Source organism: Enhydra lutris, unplaced genomic scaffold (genome assembly GCF_002288905.1).
Source record: "Enhydra lutris kenyoni isolate GAN:26980312 unplaced genomic scaffold, ASM228890v2 scaffoldscaffold3, whole genome shotgun sequence".
NCBI classification, from domain to species: Eukaryota; Metazoa; Chordata; class Mammalia; order Carnivora; family Mustelidae; genus Enhydra; species Enhydra lutris.
Window position 1 is genome coordinate 85,222,916 of NW_019154087.1, and position 18,599 is coordinate 85,241,514.

An 18,599-nucleotide genomic window follows, 5' to 3' on the forward strand; every position below is an offset into this window, starting at 1 on the left:
TCTGCTTACTTGTGATCTCTCTCTGTCAAATAAATAAAATCTTTAAAAATAAATAAATAAAAAATAATAAAGTGAACCTTCTTTAAAGAGTTACATGTGGGGCTCCTGGGTGGCTCAGTGGGTTAAAGCCTCTGCCTTGGGCTCAGGTCATGATCTCAAGGTCCTGAGATCAAGGCCCCCTCCTCGCCCCCTCCCCTCTACCCACCCCCCACATCAGGTTCTCTGCTCAGCGGGGAGCCTGCTTCCCCCTCTCTCTCTGCCTGCCTCTCTGCCTACTTGTGATCTCTGTCTGTCAAATAAATAAATAAATCTTAAAAAAAAAAAAAGTTACATGTAAAACATAAAAGAAGAAATCTAGAAGAAAATGAAGAAGTTATCTTACCTGGTTAATTGTGGTAACTCCAGAGCCAATATATCCCAACAGATGCTGATGCTCCCTCCCCCTCACTTACCAGATCAAACACAACTTAGTTAATTCGGGTAAGTACTTCCACGGCTCAAAAGTAATGAAAGGGTGGTGCCGGGGTGGTTCTGTCAGTTAAGCTTTGGACTGATTCTGGCTCAGGTCATGATCTCAGGGTCATGGAATTGAGCCTCACATTGGGCTCTGTGCTTAGTGGAGTCTGCTTCTCTCCCTCTCCCTTTGCCCCTCCCCCCTGTGCTGCCTCTGTCTATCTCACAAATAAATAAATTAAAAAAAAAAAAGTAATGAAAGGAATCAGAAAAGAATATTGTTCGACTACTTCGAAAAGATAAACACAATTAAAAGTCACAAAACAGGGGGGCGCCTGGGTGGCTCAGTGGGTTAAAGCCTCTGCCTTCAGCTCAGGTCATGATCCCAGGGTCCTGGGATTGAGGCCCACATCAGGCTCTCTGCTCGGCAGGGAGCCTGCTTCCCTTCATCTCTCTGCCTTGCCTCTCTGCCTACCTGTGATCTCTGTCTGTCAAATAAATAAATAAAATATTAAAAAAAAAAAAAAAAAGTCACAAAACAGGAAGATATTTGCATCTCCTAAGTCAGGATAAAGAATTTTCACTATTCAAAAGAAGAGGTCTACAATACAAGTATGGGCAAAGGCCACGAACAGTGACTTTATAAAAGAATAAATAAGGCACTAAACATTAAAAAATGTTCAACTTCGGGGTGCCTGGGTGGCTCAGGGGGTTAAGCCTTTGCCTTCGGCTCAAGTCATGGTCTCAGGGTCCTGGGATCAAGCCCCATATCGGGATCTCTGCTCATCAAGGAGTCTGCTTCCTCTCTCTGCTTGCCTCTCTGCCTACTTGTGATCTCACTCTGTGTCAAATAAGTAAATAAAATCTTTAAAAAAAAAATGTTCAACTTCCTAAGTAATAAAAAATTCAAATTAAATCAAGATGCCATTTTTCACATAGCAAACTGGAAAACATTTTTATTTTTATTTTAAGATTTTATTTATTTATTTGACAGAGAAAGATCACAAGTAGGCAGAGAGGCAGGCAGAGAGAGAGAGGGGGAAGCAGGCTCCCTGCCGAGCAGAGATCCTGGTGCGGGACTGGATCTCAGGACCCTGAGACCATGACCAGAGCAGAAGGCAGAGGCTTTAACCCACTGAGCTACCCAGGCACCCCTGGAAAACATTTTTAAAAGGTGATACTGGGGGCACCTGGGAGCTCAGTGGGTTAAAGCCTCTGCCTTCAGCTCAGGTCATGATCCCAGGGTGCTGGGATCCAACCCCACATCGGGCTCTCTGCTCAGCAGGGAGCCTGCTTCCTCCCTCTCTCTGCCTACTTGTGATCTCTGTCTGTCAAATGAATAAATAAAATCTTAAAAAAAAAATAAAATAAAAGGTGATACTGTTAGTGGGCACCTGGGTGTCTCAGTCTTCAGAGCATTCTGCTCTTGATCATGAGGTCGTGAGTTCAAGCCCCATGTTGGGTATAGAGATTACTTAAAAAAAAAGTGACACTGTTGGTGGAATTACTAATTAGCACAACTTCTCTGGAAAGGGATTTGTCAGTATCAGTTAAAGAAGAGATTAGCTATAGCTGATGAAAAGATTCTCTCAACATCATTAGTCATCAGGGAAATGTAAAATAAACCATACTGAGACACCACTTCACCAGCTGAAACTAAAGATTCTCAATACCCGGGTGCCTGGCTGGCTCAGCTAGTAGAGCATGTGACCTTTGATATCTGCGTAATGAGTTTGAGCCCCTTAAAAACAAAGAAGCAAATAAAATACAGCAGTTTAAAATAAAGATTATACCAAGTGTTGACAAGGGTGAGAACAACTACAACTCTCCTTTGTTACTGGTGGGAAGGTAAAATGCTAAAACTACTTTGGAAAACAGTTTGGAAATTTCTTTTCTTTTCTTTAAGTTTTTATTTCTTTGGGGTGCCTGGGTGGCTCAGTGGGTTAAGCCTCTGCCTTCAGCTCAGGTCATGATCCCAGGGTCCTGGGATCAAGCCCCGCATCAGGCTCTCTGCTCGGCGGGGAGCCTGCTTCCTCCTCTCTCTCTGTCTCTCTCTGCCTGCCTCTTTGCCTACTTGTGATCTCTATCTGTCAAATAAATAAATAAGATCTTAAAAAAAAATGATTTTTATTTCTTTGACAGAGACATAGAGAGAGACGGAACGCAAGCAGGGGGAGTGGGAGAGGGAGAAGAGGCCTGCAGGGAGGCTAATGCGGGGCTCCATCCCAGGACCCTGGGATCCTGGGATCCTGACCTGAGCCAAAGACAGACGCTTAACGACTGAGCCACCCAGGCACCCCTGGGAATTTCTTTTTTTTTTTTTTTAATTTCATTTATTTATTTGACAGACAGAGATCACAGGTAGGCAGAGAGGCAGGCAGAGAGAGGGGGAAGCAGGCTCCCCGCCGAGCAGAAAGCTTGAGTCAGGGCTCTATCCCAGGACCCTGAGATCATGACCTGAGTGGAATGCAGAGGCTTTAACCCACTGAGCCACCCAGGCGCCCCTGCCCCTGGAAATTTCTTATAAAATTAAATATACACCTACTGTATGACCCAGTAATTCTACTTTTAGGTTTTTTACCTGACACTGGTGATCATCCAAATAATGAAATACTACTTATCTAATAAAAGAGAAATAATTACTGATACATGCAATAATGTGGATGAAGCTTACAAACATTATGGTGAAACAAAAGCAGCAAGATACAAAATAGTATATACTATATGATTTCATTTGCAAAGGAAAATGGTTACATGAAATATGATATTGAATGGAACATTATGCATTATGAAAAACCAACATACTTTTATTTCTTTATTTTTTAGTAATCTTTACACCCAATGTGGGACTCGAACTCATGACCCCAAGATGAATAGCTGCATGAACAACTTCTGACTGAGTCAGTCAGGTGCCCCCCCCAAAACAAACATATTTTAAATTACAAAGGTATGTGGTATCATCAGAAAAGCCTCAGGAAATAACGAAAAGTGAAAAAGCTAGATTGTAATAATGTACAGTATAGACCCCACTTGTTAACAAACAAGCAGATGTATGCATAAAAAGGCTAGAAGGAAATATTAATATATTTGTATATTCAATAAACATTAATCAGATGTGCTGGGCACTGTACTAGGTGGAAGGATACAGTGATGAATTAAAACCAACACAGGTCAGGGGCGCCGGGGTGGCTCAGTCATTAAGCCTTTGGCTCAGGTCATGATCCCAGGGTCCTGGGATCCAGCCCCACATCAGGGTCCCTGCTCAGCAAGGAGCCTACTTCTCCCTCTCCCACTCCCCCTGCTTGTGTTCCATCTCTCACTGTGTCTCTCTCTGTCAAATAAATAAATCTTAAAAAAAAAAAATCAACACAGTTCAAACCCTCATGGAGTATCTTCTGATATGGAAAAGAATGTTAACAATAGCCATCTCTGGGTGGTGTGACTGAGAGTGACTTAGGAGAAACAAATGAACAATAATTTCTGTAGTTTACAAATTTTCTGTGGTGAGAAAGCATTACTTTATAACTAGGTGAAAAAAAAAAGTGCTCTTTTCTTTCAAAGACCTATTGTCCAGGCCTATTTTCAGTAGTGTTACATATTCCTTTGGGGGGACTTTCTTGACATTTCTGACCAAAACCACTCAATGAAAATATGAAAAGAACACTAATTAAGCTCCCTCCCAAACAATTTAAAATGAATGAGATTTAACTTTATTGGTAGTAGTGATGCTTTTAGTCATGACTTTATCAGTTCCCAGCAACAATTAGAGGTGTTTTTTGTTTGTTTGTTTGTTTGTTTGTTTGTTTTTTAAGATTTGTCAGAGAGAGAGAGAGAGAGAGAGAGAGCACGAGAAGGGAGGGGGACAGAGGAAGAAGGCTCCCTGCTGAACACAGAGCCTGATGCAGGTGTTGATCCCAGGACCCTGGGAACATGACCAGAGCTGAAGGCAGATGCTTAACCAACTGAGACACCCATGCTTCCCAACAATTTGATGTTCTATTTCATTCAGCTTATACACCCCTCCACCTGGCCAGGGGCTGTGGTATTTTTATCTAACTGGTGAATCTGATTGTCTTTCTTTTTATTTTCTGCATTGGTCAGTATTGAATAAATATTTGAAATCACCAAGATTGATGTGTAATTGGCATTTCTACTAATCTTTTCAAATCTAGTTTCCATCATATAGAGCTTGTGAGATTTGATATACTTCCTTATGAAACTCCCTAAGCACTTCACAAACCTTAATTAATGACCAGCTCTTCTGAGAAATAATTATGAATGCTTTTAATTTAACAAATGCACAGGGAATCCTAGTTTCCATTGTTATATAAAAGTAACCTGGTTTCAGTTTCTATTTGTATGAAGCCTTAAATATTAATCTGTGATAAATGCAGGTTAAGAGAACTATAGAATTTTTAAAAAAGATTTTATTTATTTATTTGACAGAGAGAGACACAGTGAGAGAGGGAACACAAACGGGGGGAGTGGGAGAGGGGGAAGCATGCTCCCCGCTGAGCAGGAAGCCTGATGTGGGGCTGGATCCCAGGACCCTGGGATCATGACCTGAGCTGAAAGCAGAGGCCTTAACAACTGAACCACCCAGACGTCCCAAGAATACACATTTTTTAAAGATTTTATTTATTTATTTATTTATTTATTTATTTATTTATTTGAGAGAGAGAGAGAGCATGAGAGGGAGGAGGGTCAGAGGGAGAAGGAGACTCCTGCTCAGTGTGGGACTCAATCCTGGGATTCCAGGATCATGACCTGAGTGAAAGGCAGTTACTTAACCAACTGAGTGACTGAGGCGCCCAAGAATATTTTTAAAAGTAGGGTAAATGAGTGTTTCTAAAATAGCTACATAGAAAACACAACTTACAGGGCACCTGGGTGGCTCGGTCGGTTGAGTGTCTGTCCTAGGATCAAGCTTCGCCTCAGGCTCTTTGCTCAGCCAGGGAGCCTGCTTCTCCTCCCCTCTGCTCATGCCCTCTCTCTCTCAAATAAACAAATAAAATCTTTAAGAAGTCTTTAAAAAAAAGGTATCTTAAGGGGCGCCTGGGCGCCTGGGTGGCTTAGTGGGTTAAAGCCTCTGCCTTCAGCTCAGGTCATTATCTCAGGGTCCTAGGATCAAGCCCCAGGTTGGGCTCTTTGCTCAGCGGGGAGCCTGCTTCCTTCCTCTCTCTCTGCCTGCCTCTCTGCCTACTTGTGATCTCTGTCAAATCAATCAATAAATTTTTTTTAAAAAAGGTATCTTAAAGTATATAACTTCTAAATTTATGTGAAAAACACTATGTAATTTTTTAAGTAATCTCTGACCCAAGGCAGACCCTGGGCCTAGCTCAACCTGATAGATCAAGAGGCCCATACTCTGCAGACTAAGCCAGCCAGACTCCCCAATAGTAGTACATATTGTATGGACATCATATATGGTATTATATTTAATTCATATCCTCCTATGAGTACACTTTTTGTTTTTAAGAATTTTTTTCTTTTTTTTTTTTAAAGATTTTTTTTTTAATTTATTTGACAGACAGATCACAAGTAGGCAGAGAGGCAGGCCGAGAGAGACAGGAGGAGGAGGCAGGCTCCCTGCTGAGCAGAGAGCTCGATGCGGGACTCGATCCCAGGACCCTGAGATCATGACCTGAGCCGAAGGCAGAGGCTTTAACCACTGAGCCACCCAGGCGCCCCCTATGAGTACACTTTAATTTTGATAAAATTACCTGGGCATGGACCCTCCACAGTGTTGAGGTCTAAAAAAAATTAATGAATCCAGACAAAAACACAGCCTAAAGCAACATCCTACCAATTATAATAGCCTGATATCAAATTAGGAATCTCTTTAGACACTTGTAAGTAAAAAATCCTCATGAAAGTCCTGACTTGTAAATTTGTATTTACAGGTTCGTATTCCGGCCATTTTTGGGGCGGTGTGCAAACCTCTTAGCAGTGTGTTATCCCTTGATCTTCCTGGGAGACCCCAATAGTATGAGAACTCTGATATGATGACGAGCCCCAAAGCTGCCATCATTCCCTATTACTTATATATATATATATTTTTTAAGTTTTTATTTATTTATTTGACAGACAGTGATCACAAGTAGGCAGAGAGGCAGGCAGAGACAGAGGGGAAGCATGCTCCCTGCTGAGCAGAGAGCCCTATGCAGGTCTTGATCCTAGGACCCTGGGATCATGACCTGAGCTGAAGGCAGAGGCTTAACCCACCGAGCCACCCAGGCGCCCCTCCCTATTACTTTTGTTTGCATCATTCCAAAGCAGGAGACAATGGTGGCAGTCATTACCGGCTACATAATACAATCATTTAGGAGAATAGAATTTAATACTTCTGTCACACCTGAGCCCCAGCATTCACAGGTGAGATGCCAAGGTAAAGAGCACTGGCATTCATCAAGTTGCTCGGGCCAAAAATTTAAGAGTGGGCAGGGGCTGTTTGGAGAGGGAGGCACCGTCCCTCATGAGGCATAGCCTGTCAACTTTCGCCCCCTAGAGTCCATTCTCCCACACAACAGATCTTTACAAACTTAAAACATTCATCTGATTTATCGTTCCTCTTCTTACAATCCTCAAGGATCCTTTCCCCAAAGTGGCCTGACTCCTGTCTACTGTGACGTCAGCTCAAACCTCTTTCCCTCTGCCCACTACAGTTCAGACACGGTGGCCTTGTTTATACTGTATATACTAGATTTAGTAAAACTGGCCTCACACAGACCAAGCTCACTGCTGTCCCAGAGCTCTTGCATTTGCCATCTCTTTCTCCTGGAACATTCTCACCAAGCTGCCTCCTCATTGCTTATGGCAAGCTCAACTGCCAGCTCCTCTGATCACCAAACCAGCTAAAGCTATGGCACCCCCCACCCCCGCTGCCACCTCAATACCCTACTTTATCTGTAACACGTTTCTTTGTGTCTACCCTCACTCCTTAAGGGGAGCGTCTTTGTCTGTCCTGTTCACTGCCGTTGTCACTGCCGTGCCTAGCCCAAAGCTGGAGCTCAATAATTTGTTGAATGAGTTAAAACAAAACAAAACAAAAAAACTAACTCCTTTTGTCTGTGGCCAGTGATTAAAAAACCCTTGGAGCCAGAGTTCCCTCTGTTGCCAATGTCAATAAAAAAATCTTACTCTCATCTGCAGCAGAATTTATTAACCTGTAGTGCAGGGGTTTCAAATCATCCCCTCCTCATCCTGCTCCTCTAAATTAAATTAAGGTTTGAGCACACTTGCAGGCACTTTGGGATGTGTGTATGAGAGCTGTTGGGAAAGCATGTATTTTTCAGATTTTGAAAGGAGTCCAAACAACGGAATGTTGATTACCACTGGCGTGGGGTTTTAATTTGTAAAGCGCGGTCTCCTACATTTTGTTCTCATTACACTTATGGAGATAGGATAGAAATGACAATTTCCACCTCATAGAAAAAGGCATTGAGGTGCAGTTCACATCCCAGGCGATAGTGGAAGTGACACAAATCCATTCTTTTGGGCTACAGATCTCATGCTCTTTTGGGTGAAGACAGAGAAACCAGAACTGTGGGAGAGTAGTTTTGTATTCATTCTAGCTCATCTTCATGTGCTTCAAAAGGCGCCGAACTTAATACTTTTCTTTTCTTTTTTTTTTTTTTAAAGATTTTATTTATTTATTTGACAGACAGAGATCACAAGTAGGCAGAGAGGCAGGCAGAGAGAGAGAGAGGGGAGGAAGCAGGCTCCCTGATGAGCAGAGAGCCCAATGAGGGGCTCGATCCCAGGACTCTGGGATCATGACCTGAGCCGAAGGCAGAGGCTTTAACCCACTGAGCCACCCAGGCGCCCCCTTAATACTTTTCTAAGGACTTTCTTACTTACATGAGCATGTAAGGCTGCATTAAAATTTCCCATGAAAAATTATTACCAGCTAGATCAAGGCAGTTTTCAAGCAAAATGTTAATGTATCAACCAAGGAATGCAAAACAGCTTTGGTAGACTAAGTAGAGCATAATTAGGAAAACCAGATTGCAAGAATAAAAGTAACAAACCTTAAAACCAAATGAAAACAATGTTGAGATCTCTAATGTTTAGATTTTATCTACCCTTTATTTAGATACACAACTGAACCATCCATACTGAAAAATCAATTGAATATTTTTTTTTTTTTTTTTAATCAGTTTTTCCAGGGACACCTGGCTGGCTCAGTCTGTAGAGTGACTCTTGATCTCAGGGTCATAAGTCATGTCAGGCTGGAGTCTACTTTTAAAAAAATCTGTTTTTCCAGAAAAGAAAAATCTAAATTTAATCTCTTTTCTGCTCACACAATTTTTGAGAGAAGCTGTGGGTGCAGGAGGAGCTACATTCTTTGGGGAATTACTACAAAATGTTTAAACCATACAAATTTGGTAGCCTAAGAGATTTCTTCTCGGGGCCCTGTCTATAGGATACAACCAGACACTGGCTTCAAAAGAGCTTGTTTTATTAACCTCAAGAAGTTATAGGAAACATGCCACTTGAAAGAATTTCCTATTCTGGGAGGATACACTGGATCAAAGAGGGTTTTTTTCCCCTCCTCACTAGCATCTATAATTAAAGACCTTAACCTTTATTTTAAGCAACAACAACAAAAGGTCTCTATTGAATCAGCTGTTTTCTTATCCCTTAAAACCCACAGAGTTCACATGTTTGGAAGGAATTTCCACTTAACTGGCTTGGCTGTCATTCTTAGATTTGCTGCATTTGTTTACTTAATTTTCAAGATTTTATTTATTTGACAGAGAAAGAGAGCACAGGTAAGGGGAGCAGCCGGCAGAGGGAGAAGCAAGCTCCCCGCTGAGCAGGGAGCCCAATGCAGGGCTCCATCCCAGGACCCTGGGATCATGTCCTGAGCTGAAGGCAGAGGCTTAATCGACTGAGCCACCCAAGTGCCCTGATTTTGCTGCATTTAAAAACGTTAGCCAAGCAGCACACACACGTTCTTGCCGCTGGGACCTTCCACCCTCCATGTCCAGTCCCCACCTCCTTGGGTGGCCATGGACACCAGAAAGCATACCCTGGGCCCAGCTCCTCATTCAGCGCAGGCCTCAGGCAGGAGGACCAGCCCACCTCCCACGTTGGCAGTCATGGAAGGGAGAAAGGCAAATCCAGCAGCTTGAGGCTAGCCGCAGCAGCAGAGCGGTAGCTGACTGCCGCAACTTGATTTTCTCCAGCAAGGGCCAGGTCAAGTTTGGCTCTGGGGTGTGAGTGCTCACCTGGGCAGCCCTAGGGCCTACCTGACAGCTGTGGGCAGTGGACACCAACGGAGAAGTTATCATGGCAGGCTGTGATGACCACGGGGGTCAGCATCTTTTGCCCTGAGGGCAAGTTTAAGATTGGAGCTGTCCACTGTGTGGGCCCCCAGAGCGGCCACATCATTGTGGCTGACAAGCTGTGTTCTCACCTTCCAGCCCAATGGCACTTTGTATGGCCCCACTTTGTGGCTTGAACAAGAATGCGATTGCGGTGAAGGATTTCCAACATCACTCCGAGAAGGTGTCCCGTGCCAGGGGAGAGTTCCTTCTCAAGTTTATTCCTAAGGAAGTAGCTGTGGACTTGAGGGATTGGGGCTGACTGAGGCACCTGCTGCGTCCGTGTGTCTGACAGCTCTGGCTCCTTCCTGTCCCGAATCAACAGTCCGCAGAATGAGCACGGGGCCCAGAAGGACTGGCACTGGCCACTTGGTGGTGGCTTTTGCTGATAACCACGGATTTGAGCCCTGCCTGGCTCATGGAAGGACAGATTTAAGGGTGATCAGTCAAGAGAGTCTGGCTAGGAGGTGGGGTCAGACGTGGCGGCACAGAGCGTGGGCTGTGGGCATGCCTGCTGCCTTCATTCTCCCCCATCCCAACACTGGGGTTGCAATTTTTGTATCCGGTTCTTGCTTTGGTGACTGAGTGGGCTTGGACTGCAGTCGAGGAACGCATGCAGATCTTCGTCTAATCCCACTCCTCCTGTGTCCCCTGGGTCTGCACCCCTCCCCCACAGCCCAGGGCTGGAACTCTTACTCTCAGGCCTAAGTCCCTCTGGTTGTCTTCCTACCACACACATCGACAAAGACGGCAATACCCCATTTCTCATGTTAAATGTGGACACACACACAAAGCCAAATGCAGGACAACAGAATTTTAAGAGCACATTTCACATTTACCATGATTTCATCAAAAGCGGTCTTGTCAGGGGTCTCCACTTGGAATTGCTTGACGGGCCTTCTACATGTGTAATATCTGTAAAAAGCCATTTGGATTATTGCCCAAGTTTATTCTTTGTGTTCCAAAAAACTAGAAGCAAACCACAGGGAAAAAAATCCAGACCCCAGTGGAAGAACTGCTTCTTGGCTTGTGACTGCCAGCGTCAGAACACTTTAGAGTTACTCCTTAACTCTAACTGATGCTACCATCTCGAAATCCAAACCTACTGCCAGGGTCAAAGATCACTGTTGGACAGGGATAGTGGTTTCTATTAACTCTCTTCTTTCATTTAAAATAAACCATGAGGGGCACCTGGCTGGCTCCGTCAGTAGAGCATATGACTTTTGACTTTGGGGATGTGACTTCAAGCTCTCCATGTTGGAAGTGGAGACTACCCCCCCACCCCCCTCAAAACCACCATGAATAGGAATCCAGCAAGAAAGGGGTTGTTGCCAAGAAAAATTTTCTCTTGGCCATCAGCTCTAAACGTACTTAACCAAAAGCTGGTAGAGACAGATGGATCTTTTCCAACCAGAATTTTCTACTGTAAATGGAATGTTAATTCATTTTATTCCAGAAAGATGAAGTGGATTCACTTCTACTGGGATTCGAACCTATCATTCATCAGAAGTCTAGGTGTTTCATACTAAATCATGAAGAGTACAAAAATCGCTAAAATAGATGAGCATTGGGATGTCTGGGTGGCTCAGTTGGTTAAGTGTCCGGCTCTTGATTTCAGCTCAGGTCATGATCTCAGGGTCCTGGGGTTGAACTCCATGCTCAGTGGGGAGTCTGCTTGTCTCTCTCCCTCTGCCCCTCCCCCTGTTCATACTCTCTGTCAAATAAATAATATCTTTTTTTACATTTGATCTTAGTCAAAGGCGGAGAAAGTAAAATTTTTTTTTTTAAGGTTTTTTATTTATTTATTTGCCAGAGAGAGAGAGAGCGAGCGAGCACAGGCAGGCTGAGTGGCAGCAGAGGCAGAGGGAGAAGCAGGCTCCCTGCCGAGCAAGGAGCCCGATGTGGGACTCGATCCCAGGACGCTGGGATCATGACCTGAGCTGAAGGCAGCTGCTCAACCAAATGAGCCACCCAGGTGTCCCAAATCTTTTTTTTTTTTATAAGATTTTATTCCAGAGAGCACATGCATGAGTGGAGGGGAGGGGCAGAGAGAGAAGCAGACTCCTCAGTGAACCAAGGAGCCTGACTCTGGGCTTGATACCAGGACCCTGGAATCATGACCTGACCCAAAGGCACATGCCCAACTGACTGAGCCACCCAGGAGCCCCAATAAATAAAATCTTTTAAAAAATACTAAAGTAGATGAGCACTGGGATGGGACCCCTTGCTGACTCAGTCAGTGGAGCATGTGACTCTTGATCTTAGGGTTGTGGGTTTGACCCCACGGTGGGTGTAGAGATTATTTAAAAATAAAATCTTCAGGGGCACCTGGGTGGCTCAGTGGGTTAAGCCGCTGCCTTTGGCTCAGGTCATGATCTCAGGGTCCTGGGATTGAGCCCCGCATTGGGCTTTCTGCTCGGCGGGGAGCCTGTCCCCCACCCCAACGCCTGCCTCTCTGCTTACTTGTGATCTCTCTGTCAAATAAATAAATAATCTTTTATAAATAAAGAGAAATAAAATCTTCAAAGAAAAAAAGAAATGAACATTTTGTTTTCCTACAAATCAAATCTCAGCATCACTGAATGCTGGTGTGCTTTTCAAAGCAAGGTGGTAGAAGGGCATCCACCTTCCACCAAAAATGTCCAAAATGGCCTACCTGGTTAAGAGCATTATAAAGAATGGGCTACGTTCTAGGACTTACCTCCTCAAGGACTTGTTTGCTTTGCTTAGCCCTGTTTTACATGGGCCACAAATTCAACTCTCAAGCTTGTTTCTCAGTGAAGGAGGACCAGAGGTGTCTGACCAGCTCAGTTGGGAGAACATGTAACTCTTGATCTGGGTCATGAGTTTGAGACCCACATTGGGCATTGAGATTACTTAAAATAATAAAATCTTAAAAAAATTAAGAAAGCAAAACCAACAGCAAAGACAGAAAAACCCCACTCAAACAGTTGCCAGTGGAAAAGGATTGCTGTCACAGACCTTTCAGGGACTTCATGATCAAGAGTCACATGCTCCACCAACTGAGCCAGCCAGGTGCCCCTAAATCATTTTTGAGTGAGCAGGTTATGATATCCAATGTTCTGTCTATAAATCTCCTCTCCAAATGTGAGCAGGGCATGAAAACAAAGCTTTGGACATCAGTGTGACACTATCACCACCTTGTGTTCCCCAGTATCCATTACACCCGTGTTCCTATAAAACATCACACTTGGGATTCCGCAATACAGAATATAGCTTTATTTATAGAATCTTACAAATAAAACATTTACAGTCCATATAAGTTATTTTCTTTTCTAATTTATCCTCATAACACCTGAGTTATTTAAAAAAAAAAATACTGTGATGGAACTGCAGAACTGTAAAAGGAAAGATGAATAACAAAAAAACCTAACCTCTCTCTTTTGCAAATATCAGACAGCTTCTTGTTTTTAAGCAGACTTCCAGAATATTACCATCTCTTTGGAAGAGGATTTACTAAAGACAGGTCTTAGGATACCCCAACAGAGACCTTCTCTTTTAAACCCAGGGTAAAGGACCAATGAGGCCTGACGCTAACACCAGACACAATAGATACTAACCACGTCTGGGGGCAAGGACAGAAGGTGACCTGCCTGCTCCTGGGTCACTGCCCCTGCCCATGACGTAAGCTTTCCTTGCTAACGTTAGCATCTGGTCACCTGGGAAAAGATGTGGAAGACACTAATGCCGGGGTGAACAAGTTCTCAAAACCTGCTACTCCTCAGACGTCTAATATGTACAAATACTTAAAACAGCAAATCCAATACTTAAAAATCAAAAGAGAATTGCCACATGTTCAACGCCTGAGGTCAATCTGCCGCCACTGACAACAGATACTCAGTTTACTACTCGCGTGCCTTCACTCCAACCAAGTTCCAGCCAGGACTGGCCTCTGGACCCGTTATGGTTTAAAGAGAATTTCCCTTTGAGGCAGCTGTCTATGAAAGGTAAGTTCTTATGTTAATACAGATGTGCATGAAAAGGGAAAGCACCCTAGTACTTCATACTTTTTAAATTTGATAATGATTACATTTTCAAGCTCTTCTCCTAAAACTAGGACCCACTAACTCTAACTTAGTATTCTACTCCAAGAAGAACAGTATCTGTAAGGAATGGCAGATCTACAGGGAATGCTAAAATTATAAATTTCATAAATCCATGTGAATTAGGGAAAGAAAACTCTCGGTAAAGTCTTAAAGTTTGAGTGTTATTTGCTACTAGCTCCTGAAAGCAATGTCAGACACTGAGAAAAATAAAACAGAAAAGACAAAGGACCATTTTAAAACCGTAACAACAATAATAAAAATAATGATAATATAAAAAGTTAGATTCCAACATTCAAGGAATTGGTTCTTTGGTAAAATTGGACCATAATCCTATCAGGAGTCAGTCCTGATATTTACTCTAGAATCTTGAGGACTCGAAGTTTTCCCTCTTCTTCAACCCATTCTCAAATCTACCCAGGTCAACAGGCAAGAGAAGGAGAAAAACTTACAAAGCATCACCAGCAGTTTTCCCGCTCATACTCTTTTCAAGACTATTCCTGGTTTGGGGGGGTCATTTCCCAAGAAGGGAAAAAAATAAAATAAAATAAAAATAGACGTGGCTTTTAATTACTGTACAGTGGAAAGTCTTCCTGTGTAAGAACAGAAAAACTCACAGGTGTTGGCCATGACCAGCACTCGTCAGTCATGCACGCAAATCAGTTAGTGAACACAGCCCCTGGGCTGCAACTGTGGGCACCACTAAGAAAGGCTTCTGGAGAGACGGGCTCCCCAAAGTGGCTAAAGAATCTCACATTATCAATATGATAATAATAAATCAATTCACCTAGTGAACCTGGAGATGAGCTCCCCTTGAAGCCAGAGTTCTGAGGAGAGGGCTCCACAGTGCCTGGGGCTGGCCTACAATCTCACAGACAAGGCTATCAATCCGTCTTCTGCAGAGGGTCAGTGCGATGAATGTTCAATCTGGTACAGGAGTCACCCTTTCTTGCTAGGGGTGAGGGAGGGGAACCTAAAACCCACTCAAAGGGTCTCCTCAGGAAGCCCCTGTTCAGTGAGCATCTGCAGTGTCCCACCTTCCGTCTCAGACTTCCGCCACTTGTACTTTCATTTATGCAATTAACAACTCCTAAACCGTGCCTGCCCCGAGTCCATTTCTGATCTGACCATTTCTGACCTTTGTCTAAGAAGAGCATGAGCTGCCTGCCCCCAGTTCTGCATGGAAACTTGCCACTTTGCAGCAGAAGTGTTGATCGGGGAGGGAAATTTGTGCAGTCTCCCCTCTGATACAAGATTGTAAATGTGCTTCTAGGGAGGCAGATAAAAAGTCTCTCAGAAGACAGGAGAGGGGAGGAAGGGGAGGTGGAAATCACAGCAAAACCAACTGACTTCCCGCAGGCCTCCATTCTCCGCCTTCCACTCTATTGGTGTTAATGTGAAAGACAGGGGAGGCGGTCTGGGCAACTGACCCTGCACAGGAGGCCACCAGCAGGGAGCACTGGCTCCCCCGCACAGCCGCACATGCCAGCAGCAGCCCCGTCATCACCATCCCGTTTCCCAGGGTTAACTGGGAACTGAGCATGACAGGACACAGCCTGGTGACAGGGCACAGCTTCTGCGTTCCTTCTATCCACCACCCCCCCTTGCCAGGATGAGCCTCGCCTCCTCTTGCCTTACACCTCTATTCCAACTTTCAGTTCTGAGAAAACAGGCAACTGGACAGACTTTGAAAAAAATAGGAGGGATTCTTGTTTCCTGTACCTTTTCTCTGGAAAAATAGATGAATTTATTTCAAAATGGATCATCCTGAGGCCCAGGACACACATTTAGATTCATGGGCCCTGACACCACAGACTCACCTCCTGATACTGCTAACCAAGTCATGAGCACTGGCAGTGTTTTTGTGTCACAGGCAAGGACGCAAAAACCTCGCGGTGCTGGTTTGAAGGGAAAGAGGCCAGGGTAGCCAGAGAGAGAAGTGAGGCTTGCCTGCTAAGGAAGCTGCATGCCGTTCCAGGGTCACTCTGAGGAGGAAGGGGGAGGGGAGGGAGAGGCACTACCTAGAGCCTGGTTGCCAGGGCGGCTTGTTCCTAGGACAGAGCATGTGTAGAAACAGCTGACATCTGAATGCAGGAGTACAGTCCGTGTTACAGTTTTTAATACAACTGCCTCTTCAGAGGTGCGTCGTGGGTGCCGAGTCCTCGGGCCAGGGACCGGGCGGCTGAGGGCCAACTTCCAATCCCGCTGGCTCCTGGCAGGGCTCTACCCGATCTGGATCTGCCCTGAATACATAGTGAGGAGCAGCATGATGGTGAAGCCAGTCAAGAGGCCCAGGTTCTGGATGACAAAGGGGACCAAGACGCTGCCGTTCCTTTCATCCTCCTGGCACACCTCGTTCATCTCAGGAAACTGAGGAAGAGAAGAAAAATCAAGAGAGCTGCAGCCCCTTTCTCAAACTGGGCAGTCCAGGACAACTCAGTGAGAGACACGGTCACCCTGGCTCATCACTATAATACCGATCCCTAAGCCTATTTATATTAGAACATGAACACAGTAATTACCCCATAGTATAGGATTACAGTGTAATGATATGGATCATTATGTAATAACTGTTCTAGAGCAAGAATACATAGTTAAGCTATATGTACCTCAGATAGCACTCAGTCACAAAGACACAGTCAAATCAGCAGCCATGGTCCAAGGCAGCTTCGGCTACTTTTCAACTACTGAGGTAAAACCAAGTATTTATCCGTGCGTGGAGCCCTGCATAGGTGCAGATGCTGGCTGTTTGCTGTGCACTTGAAAAACACTTCACAAGATGTTGTTACCAAAACTCCGCTGCCCCTTCTTTGGGAAACGGAGCAACTGTGTCAGGAGCCAGAGCCTGGAGCCATGACATTGCTGGGACTCCAGGCCCTCCGCCGCAGGCCGGCAAGACGGGTGACCAAGGGCAGAGCTCCGAATTCGAGCAACGCAAGCAGGAGAGTATCCTCATCATGGGAGGGCTCCCCCTAAGAGGAGAGAACCTAAAACGTTTCCAGGGAATAAGGATGGGGTCACGGTGATCAGCACCTGCACCACTCATCACAAGTCTGATTTTCAAAGGACATGGGAAATCATTCGTGCAAACGTGACAGAGAACTGGTCAGGCCAACAAACAAGAAATCGCCCTCGTTCTACAAAAGATGGTACCAATCAGGTATTTCATGAGCCAACTCTAAGCTCCTTAGAAGGGTTACGCCAAATGTTAGCAGGTACGACAGCACGCATGATGTCAGACGCTGCTGAGAACGTCGATACTCGTTACAAGCCTCAAACCACAACACATCCTTTCTGAGCCAGCAGTTCTAGCTCTGGATAAGGTATAGCCTCTTGCCAAATAATACTGCCACTGAAAAGGATGCTGCTAAAGGCATGCAAAATGAAAAAGGTCTAGGATGTAATAAGTAAAAAAGGAAATCCGAACATAAAGTTGTATACTCAATGTTCACTTCCATTCCCTCCTTCTTTTCCTTCCTTTATCTATACGCATCTACTCTGTAATACTTAAGTATTTAAGGGAGGACTGGAGTAGAGGTTAATCCTTTTCATTAATAACACATGCTGGTAGGTTTTTTGTCCTTTAAAATCCAATGTCCTTTTTTTTAAATGAAGGAGTGTTATCACATTATTATTGTTTTTTTTTTTTTTTTTAATCTATTTATTTGACAGACAGAGATTACAAGTAGGCAGAGAGGCAGGCGGGGGCGGGGTAGGCTCCCTGCAGAGGCTTAACCCACTGAGCCACCCAGGCACCCCAAAATCCAATGTCCTCTTAAAAAGCACTGAAGGAGGGGCCTGGGGTGGGGAGAGATACACACACGCCTGGGTGGCTCAGATGGTTGAGTGTTGGCCTTTTTTTCAGGTCGTGATCTCTGGGTCCTGGGATCGAGACTGAGCCCCAGGTATGGATCCCAGGTCAGCGGGGAGTCTGCTTCTCCCTCTCCCTCTGTCTGTCTCCCCTACTCATGCTCTCTCTCTTGCTCTGTCTCAAGTGGGGGTGGGGGGGGAAATCTTTTAAAAAGAAAAAAAAAAAAAAAAAGAAGCACTGAACTGTACACCTTAAATAGGTGAAGCATGTGGTATGTGAGTGATTCCTTAATAAAGCTGTTATTAAAAACAAACTAACTTGGGTGCCTGGGTGGCTCAGTCGTTAAGTGTCTGCCTTCGGCTCAGGTCATGATCCCAGGGTCCTGGGATCGAGCCCCGCATCAGGCTCCCTGCTCAGCGGGAAGACTATTTCTCCCTCTCCCACTCTCTCTTGCTTGTGTTCCTTCTCTCGCTGTGTCTATCTCCATCAAATACATAAATAAAATCTTAAGAAAATAAAAAACAAAACAAAACAAAAACCTAACTCATGTCCTCTCAGCTGCCACCCATCCCGTGAATGACCCAGTCCCATTTTGCCTACATGGCATGAACTATGGAAGACTTACCATATCAGCCAGAGCAATATACAAGAACATCCCTCCAGCCAGTGCAAAGATCCAGTTGGCAGAGAAGTGGCTGCCAGCCAGGATGCCAAAGGCCAGACCCACGTAACAGCAGCAGGCAGAAAGGAAGTTGAAGAAGAGAGCCTGCTGGATACTCATCCCGGCATTGAGCAGGATGACAAAGTCTCCTAAGGCGGGACAAGAGGGAAGGGGTGCAAGAGTTAGGCACGTTCATGGATGGAGAACACAACACATTGCTTCCACTATGCATAACGTCTGGGTGAACAAGCAGGATGGCCTCAGACCTGAGGTCACAAGAC

The 18,599-nt window shown here is 44.7% G+C and overlaps 1 protein-coding gene across 2 annotated transcripts in view; it reads right to left on the reverse strand.

Annotated features, from left to right (window-relative positions):
• Nucleotides 1-10,658: 10,658 nt before the first annotated feature.
• Nucleotides 10,659-18,599, reverse strand: part of LOC111157452 (solute carrier family 39 member 14) — a 50,306-nt gene continuing 42,365 nt past the window's right edge. Inside the window, exons 8-9 of one of the 2 annotated variants that reach the window (XM_022518875.1) lie at nucleotides 18,283-18,467; nucleotides 10,659-10,697 (exon numbers count right to left, since the gene is read on the reverse strand). In XM_022518875.1, coding sequence (XP_022374583.1) covers nucleotides 10,683-10,697; nucleotides 18,283-18,467 — 200 coding nt within the window. In that variant the 3' untranslated portion in view covers nucleotides 10,659-10,682. Of the gene's footprint in view, nucleotides 10,698-13,013; nucleotides 16,217-18,282; nucleotides 18,468-18,599 lie in introns of those variants that run through there. The other variant, XM_022518865.1, reaches the window with a different exon arrangement.